Source organism: Chiloscyllium punctatum, chromosome 3 (genome assembly GCF_047496795.1).
Source record: "Chiloscyllium punctatum isolate Juve2018m chromosome 3, sChiPun1.3, whole genome shotgun sequence".
NCBI lineage: Eukaryota > Metazoa > Chordata > Chondrichthyes > Orectolobiformes > Hemiscylliidae > Chiloscyllium > Chiloscyllium punctatum.
Window position 1 is genome coordinate 113,371,499 of NC_092741.1, and position 19,162 is coordinate 113,390,660.

Consider the following 19,162-nt stretch of genomic DNA (forward strand, 5'->3'; position numbering starts at 1 on the left):
TGAAGCACAGACTGGGTGACTGCTTCACAGATTGTTCTGTTCACAAAAAACACTAGACCTTCCAGTTGACTGCTATTTCAACACATCACCCTGATCCCTGGCCAGCACCTGTGTCTCAAGTTTGCTTGAAGCTTGGTGCAAGCTGCAAGAACAGCACCTCATTTTCTGCTTGGGAACTCTATGGGCTCTGGATTCAATATTGTTTTCAACAATTTTAGAGCTTCAGGCATCTTCTCCCATATCCATACCCCAATCCTCACACAGTAGGCCTTGTTATTACATGGTTTGCTTTTACACACTGCCCGTTGTTATTCATTCTGGTAGGCTGGCTATTATCCACTCCTTTGTCTGACCCACTGTCTGTTTCTCTCTTTTGGGCTCTATTTCCACGTATCATTTACTCCTTGTCCCCCATCCTATCTTCTGCATAAAAAACAATTTTTTCCTAGCTACCATTGGTTTTGAAGATGGGTCACTGATCCTGAAATTCTATCTCTGATTTTTCTCCACAGGAGGTTCCAGACTTGTTGACTCTTTCCAGCAATTCGCGCTTTTGTTTCTGATTTCCAGCATCCTCTGTTCTTTTGTTTTTTTCATGTTTGATGGTTGATGTAGTATTTTATGGTACCTTCTGATTATGACTTAGAGGTGTTTATGGAAAGTGCAAGCAATGAGCTAGTTAAAGACATCCCCATTGCCTCCAAACACCGGAACAATATCAGCTTGGATTGCATCACTTAGTCATAGTGTCATAGAGATGTACAGCATGGAAACAGACCCTTCGGTCCAACCTGTCCATGCCGACCAGTTATCCTAACCCAATCTAGTCCCACCTGCCAGCACCTGGCCCATATCCTTCCAAACCCTTCCTATTCATATACCCATCCAAATTCCTCTGAAATGTTGCAATTGTGCCAGCCTCCACCACATCCTCTGACAGCTCATTCCATACACGTACCACCCTCTGCTTGAAAATGTTGCCCCTTAGGTCTCTTTTATATCTTTCCCCTCTCACCCTAAGCCTATGCCCTCTAGTTCTGGACTCCCCGACCCCAGGGAAAAGACTTTGCCTATTTATCCTATCCATGCCCCTCATAATTTTGTAAAACTCTATAAGGCCACCCCTTAGCCTCCGACGCTCCAGAGTAAACAACCCCAGCCTGTTCAGCCTCTCCCTTTAACTCAAATCCTCTAACCCTGGCAACATCCTTGTAAATCTTTTCTGAACCCTTTTATGTTTCACAACATCTTTGGGCGGCACAGTGGCACAGTGGTTCGCACTGCTGCCTCACAGCGCCAGAGACCGGGGTTCAATTCCCAACTTAGGCGACTGACTGTGTGGAGTTTGCACATTCTCCCCGTGTCTGCACGGGTTTCCTCCGGGTGCTCCAGTTTCCTCCCACAGTCCAAAGATATGCACGTCAGGTGAATTGGCCATGCTAAATTGCCCGTAGTGTTAGGTAAAAGGGGTAAATGTACGGGAATGGGTGGGTTACGCTTCGGCGGGTCGGTGTGAACTTGTTGGGCCGAAGGGCCTGTTTCCACACTATGAGTAATCTAATCTAATCTAATATTTCCGATAGGAAGGAGACCAGAATTGCACACAATATTCCAACAGTGGCCTAACCAATGTCCTGTACAGCCACAACATGACCTCCCAACTCCTGTACTCAATACTGTGACCAATTAAGGAAAGCATAACAAATGCCTTCTTCACTATCCTATCTACCTGCAACTCCACTTTCAAGGAACTATGAATCTGCACTCCAAGGTCTCTTTGTTCAGCAACACTCCCGAGCACCTTACCATTAAGTGTATAAGTCCTGCTAAGATTTGCTTTCCCAAAATGCAGCACCTCGCATTTATCTGAATTAAACTCCATCTGCCACTTCTCAGCCCATTGGCCCATCTGGTCCAGCTTCTGTTGTAATCTGAGGTAACCCTTTCGCTGTCCATTACGCCTCCAAGTTTGGTGTCATCTGCAAACTTACTAACTGTACCTCTTATGCTCGCAACCAAATCATTTATATAAATGACAAGAAGTAGAGGACCCAGTACCGATCCTTGTGGCACTCCACTGGTCACAAGCCTCCAGTCTGAAAAACAACCCTCCACCACCACCCTCTGTACTCTACCTTTGAGCTCGTTCTGTATCCAAATGGCTAGTTCTCCCTGTATTACATGAGATCTAACCTTGCTAATCAGTCTCCCATGGGGAACTTTGTCAAACGCCTTACTGAAGTCCATATAGATCACATCTACTGCTCTGGCCTCATCAATCTTCTTTGTTACTTCTTCAAAAGACTCAATCAAGTTTGTAAGACATGATTTCCCATGCACAAAGCCATGTTGACTATCCCTAATCAGTCCTTGCCTTTCCAAATACATGTACATCCTGTCCCTTAGGATTCCCTCCAACAACTTGCCCACCACCGAGGTTAGGCTCACCGGTCTATAGTTCCCTGGCTTGTCTTTACTGCCCTTCTTAAACAGTGGCACTATGTTTGCCAACCTCCAGTCTTTCGGCACTTCACCTGTGACTATCGATGATACAAATATCTCGGCAAGAGGCCCAGCAATCACTTCTCTAGCTTCCCACAGAGTTATCAGGTAGACCTGATCAGGTTCTGGGGATTTATCCACCTTTAACCATTTCAAGACACCCAGCACTTCCTCCTCTGTAATCTGGACATTTTGCAAGATGTCACCATCTATTTTCCTACAGTCTATATCTTCCATGTCCTTTTCCACAGTAAATACTGATGCAAAATATTCACTTAGTATCTCCCCCATTTTCTGTGGCTCCACACAAAGGCCGCCTTGCTGATCTTTGAGGGGTCCTATTCTCTCCTAGTTACCCTTTTGTCCTTAATATATTTGTAAAAACCCTTTGGATTCTCCTTAATTCTATTTGCTAAAGCTATCTCATGTCCCCTTTTTGTCCTCCTGATTTCCCTCTTAAGTATACTCCTACTTCCTATATACTCTTATAAGGATTCACTCGATCTATCCTGTCTATACCTGACAAATGCTTCCTTCTTTTTCTTAACCAAACCCCCAATTTTTTTAGTCATCCAGCATTCCCTATACCTATCAGCCTTTCGTTTCACCCTAACAGGAATATACTTTCTCTGGATTTTTGTTATCTCACTTCTGAAGGCTTCCCATTTTCCAGCCGTCCCTTTACCTGCGAACATCTGCCTCCAATCAGCTTTTGAACGTTCTTGCCCAATACCGTCAAAATTGGCCTTTCTCCAATTTAGAACTTCAACTTTTAGATCTGGTCTATCCTTTTCCATCACTATTTAAAATCTAATAGAATTATGGTCACTGGCCCCAAAGTACTCCCCCACTGACACCTCAGTTACCTGCCCTGCCTTATTTCCCAAGAGTAGGTTAAGTTTTGCATCTTCTCTAGTAGGTACATCCACATACTGAATCAGAAAATTGTCTTGTACGCACTTAAGAAATTCCTCTCCATCTAAACCTTTAACACTATGGCAGTCCCAGTCGATGCTTGGAAAGTTAAAATCCCACTACCATAATTACCCTAATATTCTTACAAATAGCTGAGATCTCCTTACAAGTTTGTTTCTCAATTTCCCTCTGACTGTTAGGGGGTCTACAATACAATCCCAATAATGTGATCATCCCTTTCTTATTTCTCAGTTCCACCCAAATAATTTCCCTGGATGTATTTCCGGGAGTATCCTCCCTCAAAACAGCTGTAATGCTGTCCCTTATCAAAAATGCCACTTCCCCTCCTCTTTTGCCTCCCTTTCTATCCTTCCTGTAGCATTTGTATCCTGGAACACTAAGCTGCCAGTCCTGCCCATCCCTGAGCCATGTTTCTGTAATTGCTATGATATCCCAGGCCCATGTTCCTAACCATGCCCTGAGTATCTGCCTTCCCTGTTAGGCCCCTTGCATTGAAATAAATGCAGTTTAATTTATTAGTCCTACCTTGTCCCTGCCTGCCCTGACTGTTTGACTCACTTCTGTTCTCAGCTGCACCTGTCTCAGATCGATCTCTTTCCTCACTGTCTCCCTGGGTCCGTCCCCCCCCACCCCCACCTTACTAGTTTAAATCCTCCCAAGCAATTCTAGCAATTTTCCTTGCCCGTATATTAGTCCCCTTCCAATTTAGGTGCAATCCGTCCTCCTTATACAGGTCACTTGTACCCCAAAATAGATTCCAATGATCCAAAAATGTGAATCCTTCTCCCATACACCAGCTCCTCAGCCATACATTCATCTGCTCTATCCTCCTATTCCTGCCCTCACTAGCTCGTAGCACTGGGAGTAAACCAGATATTACGACCCTTGCGGAACCTTTTTAAATTTCTGCCTAACTCTCTGTAATCTCCCTTCAGAATCTCAACCTTTTCCCTTCCTATGTCATTGGTTCCAATGTGGACAATGACTTCCTGCCGGTCCCTCTCCCCCTTGAGAACATTCTGCACCCTCTCTGAAACATCCTTGATCCTGGCACCAGGGAAACAACACACCATTCTGCTTTTTCTCTGCTGGCCACAGAAATGTCTGTCTGTACCTTGGAGTACAGAATCCCCTAATACAATTCATCTCTTGGAAGCCGACGTACCCCTCGTTGCATTAGAGCCAGTCTCAATACCAGAAGCTTGGCTGTTCGTGCTACATTCCCCTGAGAATCCATCACCTCCTACATTTTCCAAAACAGCATACCTGTTTGAAATGGGTATATCCACAAAAGACTCCTGCCCTAGGTGCCTACCTCTCTTACCCTTCCTGGAGTTAACCCATTTTTGTGACTGTATCTGAGACTTCCCCCTTTCCTATAACTGCTATCACATACTGCTGCTGTTGCAAATTCCTCATCGCTTCTATCTGTCTCTCCAACCGACTCACTTGATCTGATAAGATTCACATCCAACAGTATTTGTGGCAGATATAATCCGCAGTAACCCTTAAACTCTCTTTAAATTCCCACATCTGACAAGAAGTACATATCACTGCAAAGGCCATTTTTACTCCTTCACAATCTACAGACCCAGAAAATAACACCATCTTATTCCTCTACAAGACACTGCCCCAGGTTAAATTAATAGTTATGGCTTATATTTTAAATTTAATCAAGAGACTTATCTCCAAGAACATATAATCAAGAAAGAACCCACTGTACTCACTGATACAGCCTTTCTCTTGGACAGACCTTAAAACAACAAATTTACTTATCTGATTCTGTGTTGTGAACTTTACCCAAACTGGTTTCTCCAAGATTAGTTGTGCAATTCACTGTTTGTTGATTTTCCCACAAGCACTCCGATGTCCAGCAACACATGAATTCAAAACCAGCAAAGGCAGTAACTGTGCTGGTTTTCTTTTTCGTTCTCTCTCTCTCTTTTCCAAAGTTCCAAAACAATGCAACAGCATATAAAACAGTAATTGCTGCTCCTGGAATTCGAGGAAATCACCTCCAGCACCTAAAATACCTCAAAAAAAGGAGCAGCTCTTACACCCAGAAATTTTTCCCATCCTCCATCTTGGATTACCCAGAATCCTTCTCAAAAACGAAATCACAAGAAGCTGTTCTTCCTTTTACCATGAAAGATTGTTTTTGACTTGTGTGAGTATCAATCTTGCCTTTATGCTCTTTGCACCTTATCCCCTCGAGAGCAAAGTTTTGCAGGTCAAATCTGTAGTGCTGTGGTAAAATGTGTCCTGAGCCCTAGTGAAGAAAGACTGATTTTTTGTTCCAGACTGGAACTTAGTTTTTGTCTATCTTAAAATAATCCCACTTGATGTAAACATTGTAGAAAAGAAAGCGTGCACGAAGGAGGTGCTATTGCTTGTTGGCATGTTCCCCTCTGCCCAGTGCAGCAACAATGCCAAAAAGGATGTGATACTGGGTTTCCCTTTATAATGGATGGACAAGGTGTGGGGAAGACAAATTAGCTTGTCACCTGAACTGAGAGGTAAATTACTGGCGTGGTTATTAATACAGTTGATCTTACACACAAACCTAGTTTAGCGGAGAGGATTGGCCCCCAACCTTGTATCGATTTATTGTCACACTAAGATGTTTTCTATAGAAAGTTAGTGTTTTCCTCAGAAGGCTCTGGAAATATTCTTAAGTATTATTTGTGGGCGACATGGTGGCACAGTGGTTAGCACTGCTGCCTCACAACCCGGGTTCAATTCCCGCCTCAGGCGACTGCCTGTGTGGAGTTTGCATGTTCTCCCCGTGTCTGTGTGGGTTTCCCCTGGGTGCTCCGGTTTCCTCCCACAGTCCAAAGATGTGCAGGTCAGGTGAATTGGCCACGCTAAATTGCCTGTAGTGTTAGGTAAGGGGTAAATGTAGGTGTATGGGTGGGTTGCGCTTTGGCAGGTCGGTGTGGACTTGTTGGCCCAAAGGGCCTGTTTCCACACTGTAATGTAATCTAAAAAAAAAGTTCCAAATCCTATACTGACCAAGATACTACATAGAGAGAGATGATGCTGAGGGAGAGCTGTGTGTTGCCACCTTTCATATGCAAAGTAATGCATTTTCAGATGATATTGTTTGTAGATGTGGAGTGGTATAGAGTACTTACGGGACACCAGAGGTAACAGTTCGAGGGCAAGATAAGAGGCCATTGCTTACAATACCCTGGCTGTGATGAGATAGATAAGAATGGTGATGGTTATCAGTTGTCAGTCCCACCTAATTGGGTAACAGTGAAGAGATGTTCGAGAAGGATGGTGACCAAAAATGCAGACAGCTCCAAAAAGACATGGTGAAGTGGAATACCGATGTAAGTTTGTGTCTGAAAGTCAGGTTGATTGTGGTTTTGTGTGCGAAGGGTACTTGTGTAGCTTTTATGCAATTTGCTTGCTATGTCTGAACCCTTTTACTTAACAATATTTAGTATGCAATACTTGGTGTTTCTCACCTTTTGTTTCTCAGGGATTTTTTTTTACATGAACTCCATAGCATCAGAAAGAAACTATTGGCACTGCTGTAACCTTCACTAGATGGCCAGGCTTCAGAAATGTAGAAAGAGTGGCATATCTTGGGACATAAACAGACACATGTAACAGATAGGGTTTAGAGCTGGGAACTGTGGAGAGATGCATTTTGCAAGTAGGAATATGCATTTCCATTATATGGCTCCATTTTTAAGAGGGGATGGTGATACTGAAATCTGAGCTTCGTGGATACAGAACTTCATGGGTGACAAGGCAAGTGAACTTCACAGATTTCAAGCAAGTACAGAGGCAGAAAAAAATGAAAAGGAAGAGCCATGGTACAGTAGAAGGCAGGAGTGGATGAAATTTGCTCAAGTTGATGGTGTAAGGCAAAAGGAGATGGTAATAGGAAAAATAAAGAAACATAAGATGTATTTTTTGTGTCCCAGAGGTGATTCTAAATAACAGCAGCAGATTGATTAACAAGTAACTTCTGTCTGGAAAAACTGAGCAGTGGTTAGAATTCCTTTTGTCTTAATAGTGCTATATCCATACACAACGTTACTTCAATGAATTCAAACTTACGTAGTTATCCCTTGTGGACTCAGCTACCATAAGGTCTCTGAATCAGAATTATTACAGTGTAGGAGATGGCTATTTGACCCATCATGCCTGCTCTAGCTCTAGTATCAGTCTGCCTCTCCGAACTAGTGCCAATCTCCTGCCTTCCCCCACCACCCCCATACAACTGCACACATTACATAACCATTGAGTGCCCTCTTGAATGCCCCAACTGAACTTGTCTCCACCACATTTCCAGGCAGTGTGTTTCATATACCAACAATTTACTGTGTGAAAAGGTTTTTTTTTTCTCAACTCACTCTTCCTTCTTTTACACATCACTTTAAATCTAAACCTTCGTGTTCTTTTTTTACAAGTGGAGACAGCTTCACCATATTTACTGTCCAGCCCACTCCTGATTTGGAATTCCCCCATGAAACCACCTCAGCCACTTGTTCACCAAGGAGAACATATTCTCACCAACGAAGTTTCTCATCATGCAAGCCAACTTTCCATCCACTGACTATATCTGCCTCAGGAAAGGGTCCAACATCATCAAAGACCCTCTCCCACCCCAGTTATGCTCTCTTCCATCCTCATTCATCAGTTAGAAGAGAGAAAGATTTGATTACGCGTACAGATTTAAGAACAGCAGGGTCTCCACTGTTATCAGACTTTTGAAACAGACCTCTCATGTTAATTCTGATTTCTCTCTCTACACTTCTGCAGCTGTAGCACTGTATTCTACACTTTGTTCTGATGCACTTTAGATGATACATTCTACCTGTACAGCACACAAAATAACACTTTTCATTGTATCTCAGTACATGTGGCAACAATAAATCAAACTTAGGCTCATACCTGGAACCATTCTCGTAAATTGCTTCTGCACTCCCTCCACTGCATTTATACCTTTCCTACACACTGATGGCTGCTCTGTCTCGCAAGATGATTCCTGCTCTGAGTCTCCTGCATGCCTATCTTCATCCGCTGCCTCAGAAAGAGAGGTACGCAAGCTAAGTGTTAGAGTTAAATGGAGTAGATGGTTGATTTCTCTGGATAAAATCTTCAAGCTGTTTTTACTACAGTGCAATTGTTCACATTGCCTGAAATTGAGTAGACTTCCATGACACCCATGCAAACAAGCAGCCAGCCTAACTTGCCTGCGATACCTCATGCAGCTTCAACTCTCCATCCACCACTTGCACTTACTAAACCACTTACAATTTCATTATTTCAAATGTTATGTCATTCATTGGTGACTTAAATTGCAGTGAGTAATTCTGTTCCAGATCAAAGTCTTAATTATTACGTACACGCTTTACCGTTGATTTGCAAATTTGTGATGTTGATTTCCATTTTGGTTTGTTTATTTATGCACATTGTTTGTGTTCTTTATTAAGATTGGAAAACCTCTAGCTCTAAAGGGTCAACTTTGAAGAAAATGATAAATTGCTTTCTGGTTATCAGCATTTCTTTGCTTAATTTTGTAATTTATTCTCTTAATAGCATGTCAATAGTTACAGTATAATTACACCCACTTTCATTATCAAATTAGAACCCACTCAGAATGGAATAAAGTAGAAACCAATCACTGCTCTTACAGATGATAAAATAGTAATTAGCTTTTTCTCAATTTAGATTTAGTCAAATTTTATCCATTGCAGTTAATTGTTTAAAAGCACATGAATATTTCAAGGTATGCATAAAGATTTTAGAATCCCTACAGTGTGGAAACAGGCCATTTGGCCCAACAGGTCCACACTGGCCCTCCAAAGAGCATCCCACCCAGACCCATTCCCCTACCTTATTACTTTACATTTCCCTTGACTAATGCACCTAGTCTTCACATCCCTGAACACTTATGGCTAATTCACCTAACCTGCACATCTTTGGACTGTGGGAGGAAACTGAAGCACCCAGAGGAAACCCATGCAAACACGGGGGAATGTGCAAACTCTACATAGACAGTCACCCAAGCCTGGAATCCAACCTGGGTTCTTGGTACTGTGAGGCAGCAGTGCTAACCATTGAGCCACCATTCCGCCCCTGTGGTTCAGGTGCTGGTTGCCATAGTTGTGGGTATGTTTGCCACTCTGGGAAGTTGATTTGCAGATATTTTGTACCCTCCCACATCCTCAGTGCTTTGGAGCCTCCTATAAAGCGCTGGTGTACTGTATTTTCTGAAGTTTTTGGTTTCATTTTGGTTGCCCATTCCAGTTGTTCGTCGCAGTGGTTGATATACTGGGTCTAGGTCAATGTGTTTATTGATTGAGTGCATTGGCGCCACCTCGTGCTCCCGCGAGGAGGTTGAGCAATTCATCAACTTTACCAACACATTCCACCCTGACCTTAAATTTACCTGGACCATCTCTGACACCTCCCTCCCCTTCCTGGACCTCTCCATCTCCATTAATGACGACCGACTTGACACTGACATTTTTTACAAACCCACCGACTCCACAGCTACCTGGATTACACCTCTTCCCACCCTACCTCTTGCAAAAATGCCATCCCATATTCCCAATTCCTCCGCCTCTGCCGGATCTGCTCCCAGGAGGACCAGTTCCACCACAGAACACACCAGATGGCCTCCTTCTTTAGAGACCGCAATTTCCCTTCCCACGTGGTTAAAGATGCCCTCCAATGCATCTCGTCTACGTCCCGCGCCTCTGCCCTCAGACCCCACCCCTCCAACCGTAACAAGGACAGAACGCCCCTGGTGCTCACCTTCCACCCTACCAACCTTCGCTTAAACCAAATCATCCGCCGACAAGGGGGCAAGGGGGCATAGCTTTAAATTAAGGGGGGGTAGATATAGGACTGATGTTAGGGGTAGGTTCTTCACTCAGCGAGTCGTAAGTTCATGGAATGCCCTGCCAGTAGCAGTAGTGGACTCTCCCTCTTTATGGGTATTTAAGCGGGCATTGGATAGGTATATGGAGGATAGTGGGTTAGTGTAGGTTAGGTGGGCTTTGATCGGCGCAACATCGAGGGCCGAAGGGCCTGTACTGCGCTGTAATGTTCTATGTTCTATGTTCTATTTCCGCCACCTCCAAACAGACCCCACCACCAGGGATATATTTCCCTCCCCACCCCTTTCCGCCTTCCGCAAAGACTGTTCCCTCCGTGACTACCTGGTCAGATCCACGCCCCCCTACAACCCACCCTCCCATGCTGGCATTTTCCCCTGCCACCGCAGGAACTGTAAAACCTGCGCCCACACCTCCTCCCTCACCTCTATCCAAGGCCCTAAAGGAGCCTTCCACATCCATCAAAGTTTTACTTGCACATCCACTAATATCATTTATTGTATCCGTTGCTCCCGATGCGGTCTCCTCTACATTGGGGAGACTGGGCGCCTCCTAGCAGAGCGCTTTAGGGAACATCTCCGGGACACCCGCACCAATCAACTACACCGCCCTGTGGCCCAACATATCAACTCCCCCTCCCACTCTGCCGAGGACATGGAGGTCCTGGGCCTCCTTCATCGCCGCTCCCTCACCACCAGACACCTGGAGGAAGAACGCCTCATCTTCCGCCTCAGAACACCTCAACCCTAGGGCATCAATGTGGACTTCGACAGTTTCCTCATTTCCCCTTCCCCCACCCCACCCTAGTTCTAAACTTCCAGCTCAGTAACTGTCCCCATGACTTGTCCGGACTTGTCCTACCTGCCTATCTCCTTTTCCACCTATCCACTCCACCCTCTCCTCCCTGACCTATCACCTTCATCCCCTCCCCCACTCACCCATTGTACTCTATGGTACTTTCTCCCCACCCCCACCCTCCTCTAACTTATCTCTCCACGCTTTAGCTCACTGCCTTTATTCCTGATGAAGGGCTTTTGCCCGAAACGTTGATTTCGAAGCTCCTTGGATGCTGCCTGAACTGCTGTGCTCTTCCAGCACCACTAATCCAGAATCTGGTTTTCAGCATCTGCAGTCATTGTTTTTACCTCCATGAATGAGTGCCATGCCTTTAGAAATTCTCTGGCTAACCTCTGTTTAGCTTTTCCTATTATTGTTGCATTGTCCCAGTCAAATTTGTGGTCCTTGTCATCTGTATGAATGGCTACCAGGAATACCTGGTTGTGGGGTTTAGTGGCTAGTTAGTGTTCATGGATACAGATTGCTAGTTATCTGCCTGTTTGTCCTATATAGTGTTTGCATGGAATATTGTAAACTATGTTTGTCTTGCACATGATTGGGTCTTTTGTTCTGGTGAGTTGTTATCTGAACATGGCTGTCACAATGAGTACATGCCACGACCTAACACACTAGTCACACTACCTTATATAAAAAGGAACTAACAGCCAGACTTCTCTGACCACTGGGATTCATAACAGTCCATAAACCGACAGCCACATTTGATTTGTCCAAAACCTAACTTTGTAACTGAGACTTACTGGTCCAATGTGACCAGTATGCATCACATTAGAGGTCCAGTACATTCATTTCCAAGTCTTGAGAGTTTCTTTTCCAGTTATTTCTTTCTGTGAAGGGATGTACCTGGACTGGATTGTGACTGAGGAGAATTGTGATAATTATCAAAGAGGGAGAGTTTGCAGGGTTATAAGGAATCGACCAACATGGGGTGCTTTATTTGAGAGAGCCAGCACAGATACAGAGGGCTAAATGACCTCCTTCTGTGCTTTTTCTCATGATTTGATCACCCAGATCCTAGGTGCAGTTGCTACACCAGTGGGAAATCCACTGTCCAGTATATGCACCAAACTGAAAGGATTAGGTTTTTATAGAACACTGCGCTGTGACATTTTGATGAAAATGACCAACTCCCCCCATTGCCCTTGATCCATTTGCTGTAAATGTTTGAAGGAAAATAAATAGGAAATGCACTTCTGAAATTGTGAACTGCAGGAGCAAGTGGAATTGGTCAAGCTCTGAAGGATTCCAAGTTGTTTATGGAATTGACATTTTGATTACTTTACAGATTGCTTCATTAAATTTGATACATTTTGATCTCTTTACAGAAATTGAACAGTTCCAGAGCAACAGCTCAAAAAAAGAAGAGGAGAAGCAATACCTTGATGTTATCAGCAACAAAAACATTAAACTAGCTGAAAGAGTGTTGATTCCAGTCAAACAATATCCAAAGGTATATGAAGCTTGCTTGATTTGTTCATATGTCAGATATACTGAGTAATCAGCTATCGTGTATGCAGTTGCTTTCTTGGAGTTGCATAGCATGACATTAGCAATGAAACAGGTTCTTTCAGCCCAACTTGTCCATGCTGGTGTTTACACTCCACGTGAGCATTTTGCCACTCAAATTTTATTAACTATATCATTCTGGCAGTCCATTCCTTGCTGCCATTTGGAGGGTAAACTTGGTCAGTCCATGACCAAGAAAGGAATGGAAAAGTATACCAATAGGATGAGATAAAATAGGGTAGAAGGGAATTCATGTGAAGTTGGGCCCAATGTGCAAATTCTGTACTGTCACTGCTATTCAATTCCTTCCTGCCCCATGTGCTATTTAGCATTTCTTTTCTTGTATTTATGCTGGGTGCCTCAACCATTATTTGTCCTAATGAGTTCCACATTCTCACTACTGTGAACAATGATATTTCTCTAATGCTGATTATTACATTTCTTAGTGACTGTCTTGTATCTTTACAAATGAAAAGTGCTTCTCCACATTGAACTTACCAGCTTTCTCATACCCATAATGAATTTCATCATTACAGAATAAGTATCACTGGTCTGTAATTGGAGATCTCCCCGCCTTGCTCCCCCACCTTTCTCCCCTTCCCCCTGCACCACCTCACTCAATGCAAACATCTTTATTTCCTTCTGCCTGTTAAGTGGTTCCATGTCAAAGCTTGGGATTTTTACTTTGTTAGACCTCACGGTTGTTGTGGGAATGTTCGCCGAACTGGGAATTTGGATTGCAAACGTTTTGTCCCCTTTCTAGGTGACATCCTCAGTGCTGTGGAGTCTCCTGTGAAATGCTGCTGTACCTTGTTGGTTGGAATTTGTGTGATTTTGTTCCCTTTGCTCCTGGCTGCCGGTTCCAGTTGTCCATTAGAGTGGTCGGTATATTGGGTCTAGGTCAATGTGTTTATTGGTGGAGTCCATGGATGAGTGCCATGCCTAGGAATCCTCTGGCTGACCTCTGTTTGGCTTGTCCTGTTATTGTTGTGTTGTCCCCGTCGAATTTGTGATCCTTGTCTGTGTGTATAGATACTAGGTCATGGCATTTAGTAGCTAGTTGTTATATATGAATGTAGATTGCTAGTTGTCTGCCTGTTTGTCCTATTTAGTGTTTTGTGCAGTCTCTGCATGGAATCTTGTACACCACATTTGACCTGTACATGATGGGTATTGGGTCTTTTGTTCTTCTGAGTTCTTGTCTGAACATGGCTGTCAGTTTGTATTGTCAGTTCTGAGATGTTTTTAACATAAGGTAGAATGGTTTGTGTGTTAGGACTTGGCACGTCCTCATCACCTTGTTTGTCTGCCAGGCATCTGTGAATGAAGTTGTGGGATATCCTTGGCAAAGACTTTGTAGGGTGTTCTTCTCTTCATAGATCAGGAGTGCTGCAGTGTGTTGTAGCCCTTATGAACAGGATCCTAATGCAGCTTCTCTTATGTATGTTTGGGTGGTTGCTGTTATAATTCAGGAAATGGTCCACGTGTGTAACTTTTCTCTACACTTTGTGGTGCATTCCCTGTTCTGTGTTCTTTCTACTATCACATTGAGGATTGGGAGTCGGTTGTTAATTTCCTCCTCTCTCGTAAATTTGATTCCTGTGAGCATAGTGTTGATAATCCAGTGAGTGCTCTCAATCTCTGTTCTTTTAATTATTACAAAAGTGTTAAAATCAACGAGGTAAAAACAATGACTGCAGATGCTGGAAATCAGATTCTGGATTAGTGGTGCTGGAAGAGCACAGCAGTTCAGGCAGCATCCAAGTAGCTTCGAAATTGACGTTTCGGGCAAAAGCCCTTCATCAGGCTTTTGCCCGAAACGTCGATTTCGAAGCTACTTGGATGCTGCCTGAACTGCTATGCTCTTCCAGCACCACTAATCCAGAATTACAAAAGTGTTGTCAACACATGTGATCCAAAGTTTGGGTCGGATTTGAGGGAGGGCAGTTTGTTCCAGTTTTGCCATCAATGCTTCTGCTATGTGCCCGGAGAAGGTGAGCCCATAGGTGTCCCATTGATTTAGTTATATATCTGGGTGTTGAATATGAAGTGTGTTGTCAAGCACAGGCCCAGTAGTTTGAGAATGCCATCCTTGATTGGTTTCTCATTGCATCATCTGTTTTGTTTGTCCAGCAGGTTATCTATGAACTCTTTGCTAAGGTTCTGTCAATTGAGGTAAACAGTGCTGTTACAACAAATGAGACTCACTTCATTTTTGTCTATGTTTACATTCTTGATATTGTCTAGAAATTCCTGTGATGGTTGTATGGATCTGCTGACAGATGTTTGCGTCTTTGTTGACATTCTTCTGCCAGTTTATGGAAGTGCCACTGTGGGTCTGAGTGGTATGTCTGGTTTGTGTACCTTAGGTAGTCCATAAAATTGTGGGGAGTGGTGCCTTCTGGTTTCATCTTTTGTAGGTCTGTCTTGGTTATCAGTCCGTTTTTGTGCAGGTTCCACAGTGTGTTGTTGATTCTATTGAGTAACTGTGGTGTGGGGTCACACGTCCTCTAAGATTGGAACAAACAGCCCTCTCTCAAATCCGACTCAAACTTTTGGATGGGATACGCAGATGACACTTTTGTAATAATTAAAAGAACAGAGATCAAGACCACACACCAGATTATCAACACTATGCTCACAGGGATCAAAGTTACAAGAGAGGAGGAAATTAACAACCAACTCCCAATCCTCAATGTGATAGTAGAAAGAACACAGAATGGGGAATGCGCCACACTTGTGGACCAGATCCTGCATTACACAAGCAACTACCCAAACACACACAAGAGAAGCTGCATTAGGACCCTGGTCATAAGGGTTACAACACACTGCAGCACTCCTGATTTGTGAAGAAGAACACTTCAACACGAGCGGCACGGTGGCACAGTGGTTAGCACTGCTGCCTCACAACGCCAGAGACCCGGGTTCAATTCCCGCCTCAGGCGACTGACTGTGTGGAGTTTGCATGTTCTCCCCGTGTCTGCGTGGGTTTCCTTTGGGTGCTCCGGTTTCCTCCCACAGTCCAAAGATGTGCAGGTCAGGTGAATTGGCCATGCTAAATTGCCCGTAGTGTTAGGTAAGGGGTAAATGTAGGGATATGGGTGGATTGCGCTTCGGCGGGTCAGTGTGGACTTGTTGGGCCGAAGGGCCTGTTTCCACACTGTAATGTAATCTAATCTAATTTAAAAACAAAGTCTTCACCAAGCATAGATACCTGGCAGACAAACAGCACGATGAGGACATGCCATGACTCAACACACTAACCATTCTACTTGACGTAAACATGTCTCAGAACTGACTGCCAGACTCCTCCGACCACTCGAATGACTGACAGCCATGTTCAGACAACAACTCACCAGAACAAAAGACCCAATACTCATTATATGTAGGTCAAGTGTGGTGTACAAGATTCCATGCAGAGACTGCATGAAACGCTATATAGGACAAACAGGCAGACAACTAGCCAGCTAGATTCATGAACATCAACTAGCCACTAAACGTCATGACCAGCAATCCCTAGTATCTATACACATAAACAACAAGGACCATCAATTCAACTGGGACAACACAATAATAGGACAAGCTGAACAGAGGACCGCCAGAGAATACCTAGAAGTGTGGCACTCACCCACCGACTCCATCAATAAACGCACTGACCTAGACCTAATATCCTGACCACTGCAATGAGCAACGGGAATGTAACTGCATACATTCCAACCAACACAGTACAGCAGTGCTTCACAGGAGGCTCTATGACACTGAGGATGTCATCTAGAAAGTGGACAAAACATCTGCAAACCAAATTCCCAGCTTGGCGAACATTCCCACAACTGCATCCAGCATCTGAGCTACAAATCTTTACACAAACCTTGTTAAAGGTCACTGTATAAATTTATGTTATAAAAGCATTTATTCACAGAATAATTAAATTCATCAAACTGAGAAAACTATTGAGACCAGTCTTCATTCCCTGAAGGTTTTGCTTCAGTTGAGGTCTATCCCAAGGTTTTGGTAATTTTACTTCTTGTTGCTGAATCCACTGAGAAAGAGATTTTGAAACACCTCCAATATTTTGGTTTATGCAAACATTTTAACAGTCTTAGTCTGTATTCTATCATCAAAGAGAATATGTCAAGAGCATCTGAACACTGACATTGGTTCTTTATTAAAGTTGACACTCCCTGATCCTTGTCCAGTCACTGAACACTCTGGGATCTGTTCAATTAGCACAAAGGTTTTGGCATAGATGGTGTCATGGACCAAATAAGGATTTTGCACAGACATTGTTTACTACCCCTCAGTGGTCAAAATAACATACTATGGCTTAATCAGTTTTATCTAGCCATGCCCTTGAAATATACTTGCAGAAAGCAACGTGAACACCTTTTGTATGCCGGTAACATACACATTTGGACCTTACTGCTGTCCTTTATGGCACATCCAACTGCAAGTTCCAGAAAGTCCTCTCTACCTTGCTTTATGTTGCTGATTGATTTTTATTTTCTCCTCTAACCCAAGTCTCCAGGAAAATGTTGTAAAGAACCTCATCCTTTGCTGGCCAATAACATTTCATTAACTTTTTTTTAACTGAATCCTGTTGTTTTGAACTCATACATTGAATAGACCTTTTCCATTCTTGAAAAGACAATATGTTGTCTTGACCGACTGACTACAATGCAAGAGACAAAGCATCCTTACCAAGTTAACATTTTAATGACAGTGCTGTTTGTTAAAATGTTTCCTGATTACTGTATAAATGTTTGACTCCTGCTGTTAGCTGAGCATGGTTTGTACTGCTTGAATATGTCTGCCCCATAGATTTCATGGTGATAGGCAGCTGAGAAAGTCTCTAAAACAGAGTACAATCACATGTAAATGCTATTATTTTGGTGAATTTGGGTTTGGTCTGGTGCTCAGACAAAGAGGTAAATCATCACTCTCTGAATGCAACTGTAAAGGTTATAGTAGATTCACTAAAGAGCTAAAATGTTGGCTTTCTATATTTTACCCATCATATTCCTAGTGGATTCTCAGAAGACAAAACCTGGCTGGTTTTATGAATTGGCTCAAGTGGTTTTGCATTGACTTTTCATTTAGTTGTTATCATTGAATTCTCTGTATAACTCTGCCCATGATCTCATTAGTAATGCAATGATCATTGCAATGATATGAGCCATCTCCTAGAAATGATGTAAATCATTGAAGAGATCCTACTGTTTCTATTGGATTGACAGCCTGGATTACCTCATAAAGGCATATTTTTAGGATGATTTTCTCCGTGCATTGATACCACTACTCCTGATCAGAATGGAGGTGATTGGTAAGAGAAGCGTCATATTCAATCAAACCTACTGTAAGCTTTGGTTTTTACCCACGTGACTTATGTTTCTTCAACTGTCTTCCACTGAAGGCCTTTTCTTGCCTTAATAGTCTTGCTTTTATCAGAAGATGTTTTTCTCTGTTCATGCTATCATTTGTGGAGAACTGTTTTTTAAAGAGATTCTGTTTATCGTGTAAGTCATCTGTTGTGTGAAAAGTAGACTGTTTCCTGTGAGCCGTGCCGTAAGGCCTTCCCTGGATGGTGTAGACTTGACTCTTTGGGCTATCGTAAAGTCAGGTGTCTACTAAGATGAAAGCAATAGCAGTGGGGAAGCGAGGAGGAATCTTGCGCCTCAAGACTGGTCATGTGAGAGAGGAGGAAGTCATTTCCCCACATTGTCCTCCTATAGTCCGTCACATGGAATTAGGCCTTGAAGAATCATCATCTTTATAGTTCGGTGAAGTCTGAGAAAGAAAAGAGTTGGAGTAGACAACAAGCCTTGATTTCAAAGCTATAGTTACTATGTAGATTAAAGGACAGGACCAATATTTAACAGTGTTCCTTGTACCGAAAGTTGTGGCATAACAAATTGTTTAGATTTTGAAACCCTCTATTCAGCATTATTTGAAAATTTGAACACAGTAAAATTCCTTAAGATTGCAGTTCATATTTTGCTCAACATGGAAGTGTCTATAGTGTCTTCAATGGAGATACATTAAATGTGATATTAAGCATCTGTCAACACTTCCCTGATTCAATCGAACAGCAAGGGATGTTGTTACTCCTGTATCACCCTGTATACAGAATAATGACCGCATTTCACAAAGTACTGAGATATACTCGCGCTCAAATTGGGAATGGCTCTTTATGAATAAAAGTGTGTTTGTTCTTAATATCCAAGCTTGAATAGTAGCTTCATCCAGAGACCATGTTCCAGAGGAACCATTTGGAGTGGAGGGGGAAATAAACTGAGCAATGCAATCAATAATCTAAAATATTAGTGCGAATTAATTGTACATGAATTGAAAATGGAGAGGCAGAAAGCCTTTTTAAAAATATTGCTTACATTATTTTAAGATTGATATACTTTTCAATTGCTTGAATGTTAACGAAATATAGTCAAACGTTCATTCTTGCGTACCAGCTTTTGAAAATGAACATGGATTACCCGCTGGCTGGC

General features: G+C 43.0%; 1 protein-coding gene across 4 annotated transcripts in view; it reads left to right on the top strand.

Moving 5' to 3' along the window:
- Positions 1-19,162, top strand: part of khdrbs2 (KH domain containing, RNA binding, signal transduction associated 2) — a 622,325-nt gene that overhangs the window by 180,424 nt on the left and 422,739 nt on the right. For all 4 annotated transcript variants that reach the window (XR_011954815.1, XR_011954816.1, XM_072558359.1 and 1 more), the window contains exon 2: positions 12,482-12,606. Coding sequence is in view for 2 of the 4 variants with exons in the window: in XM_072558359.1 (XP_072414460.1) it covers positions 12,482-12,606 (125 nt within the window). In the remaining 2 variants the exon portion in view is untranslated. The remainder of the gene's footprint in view (positions 1-12,481; positions 12,607-19,162) is intronic.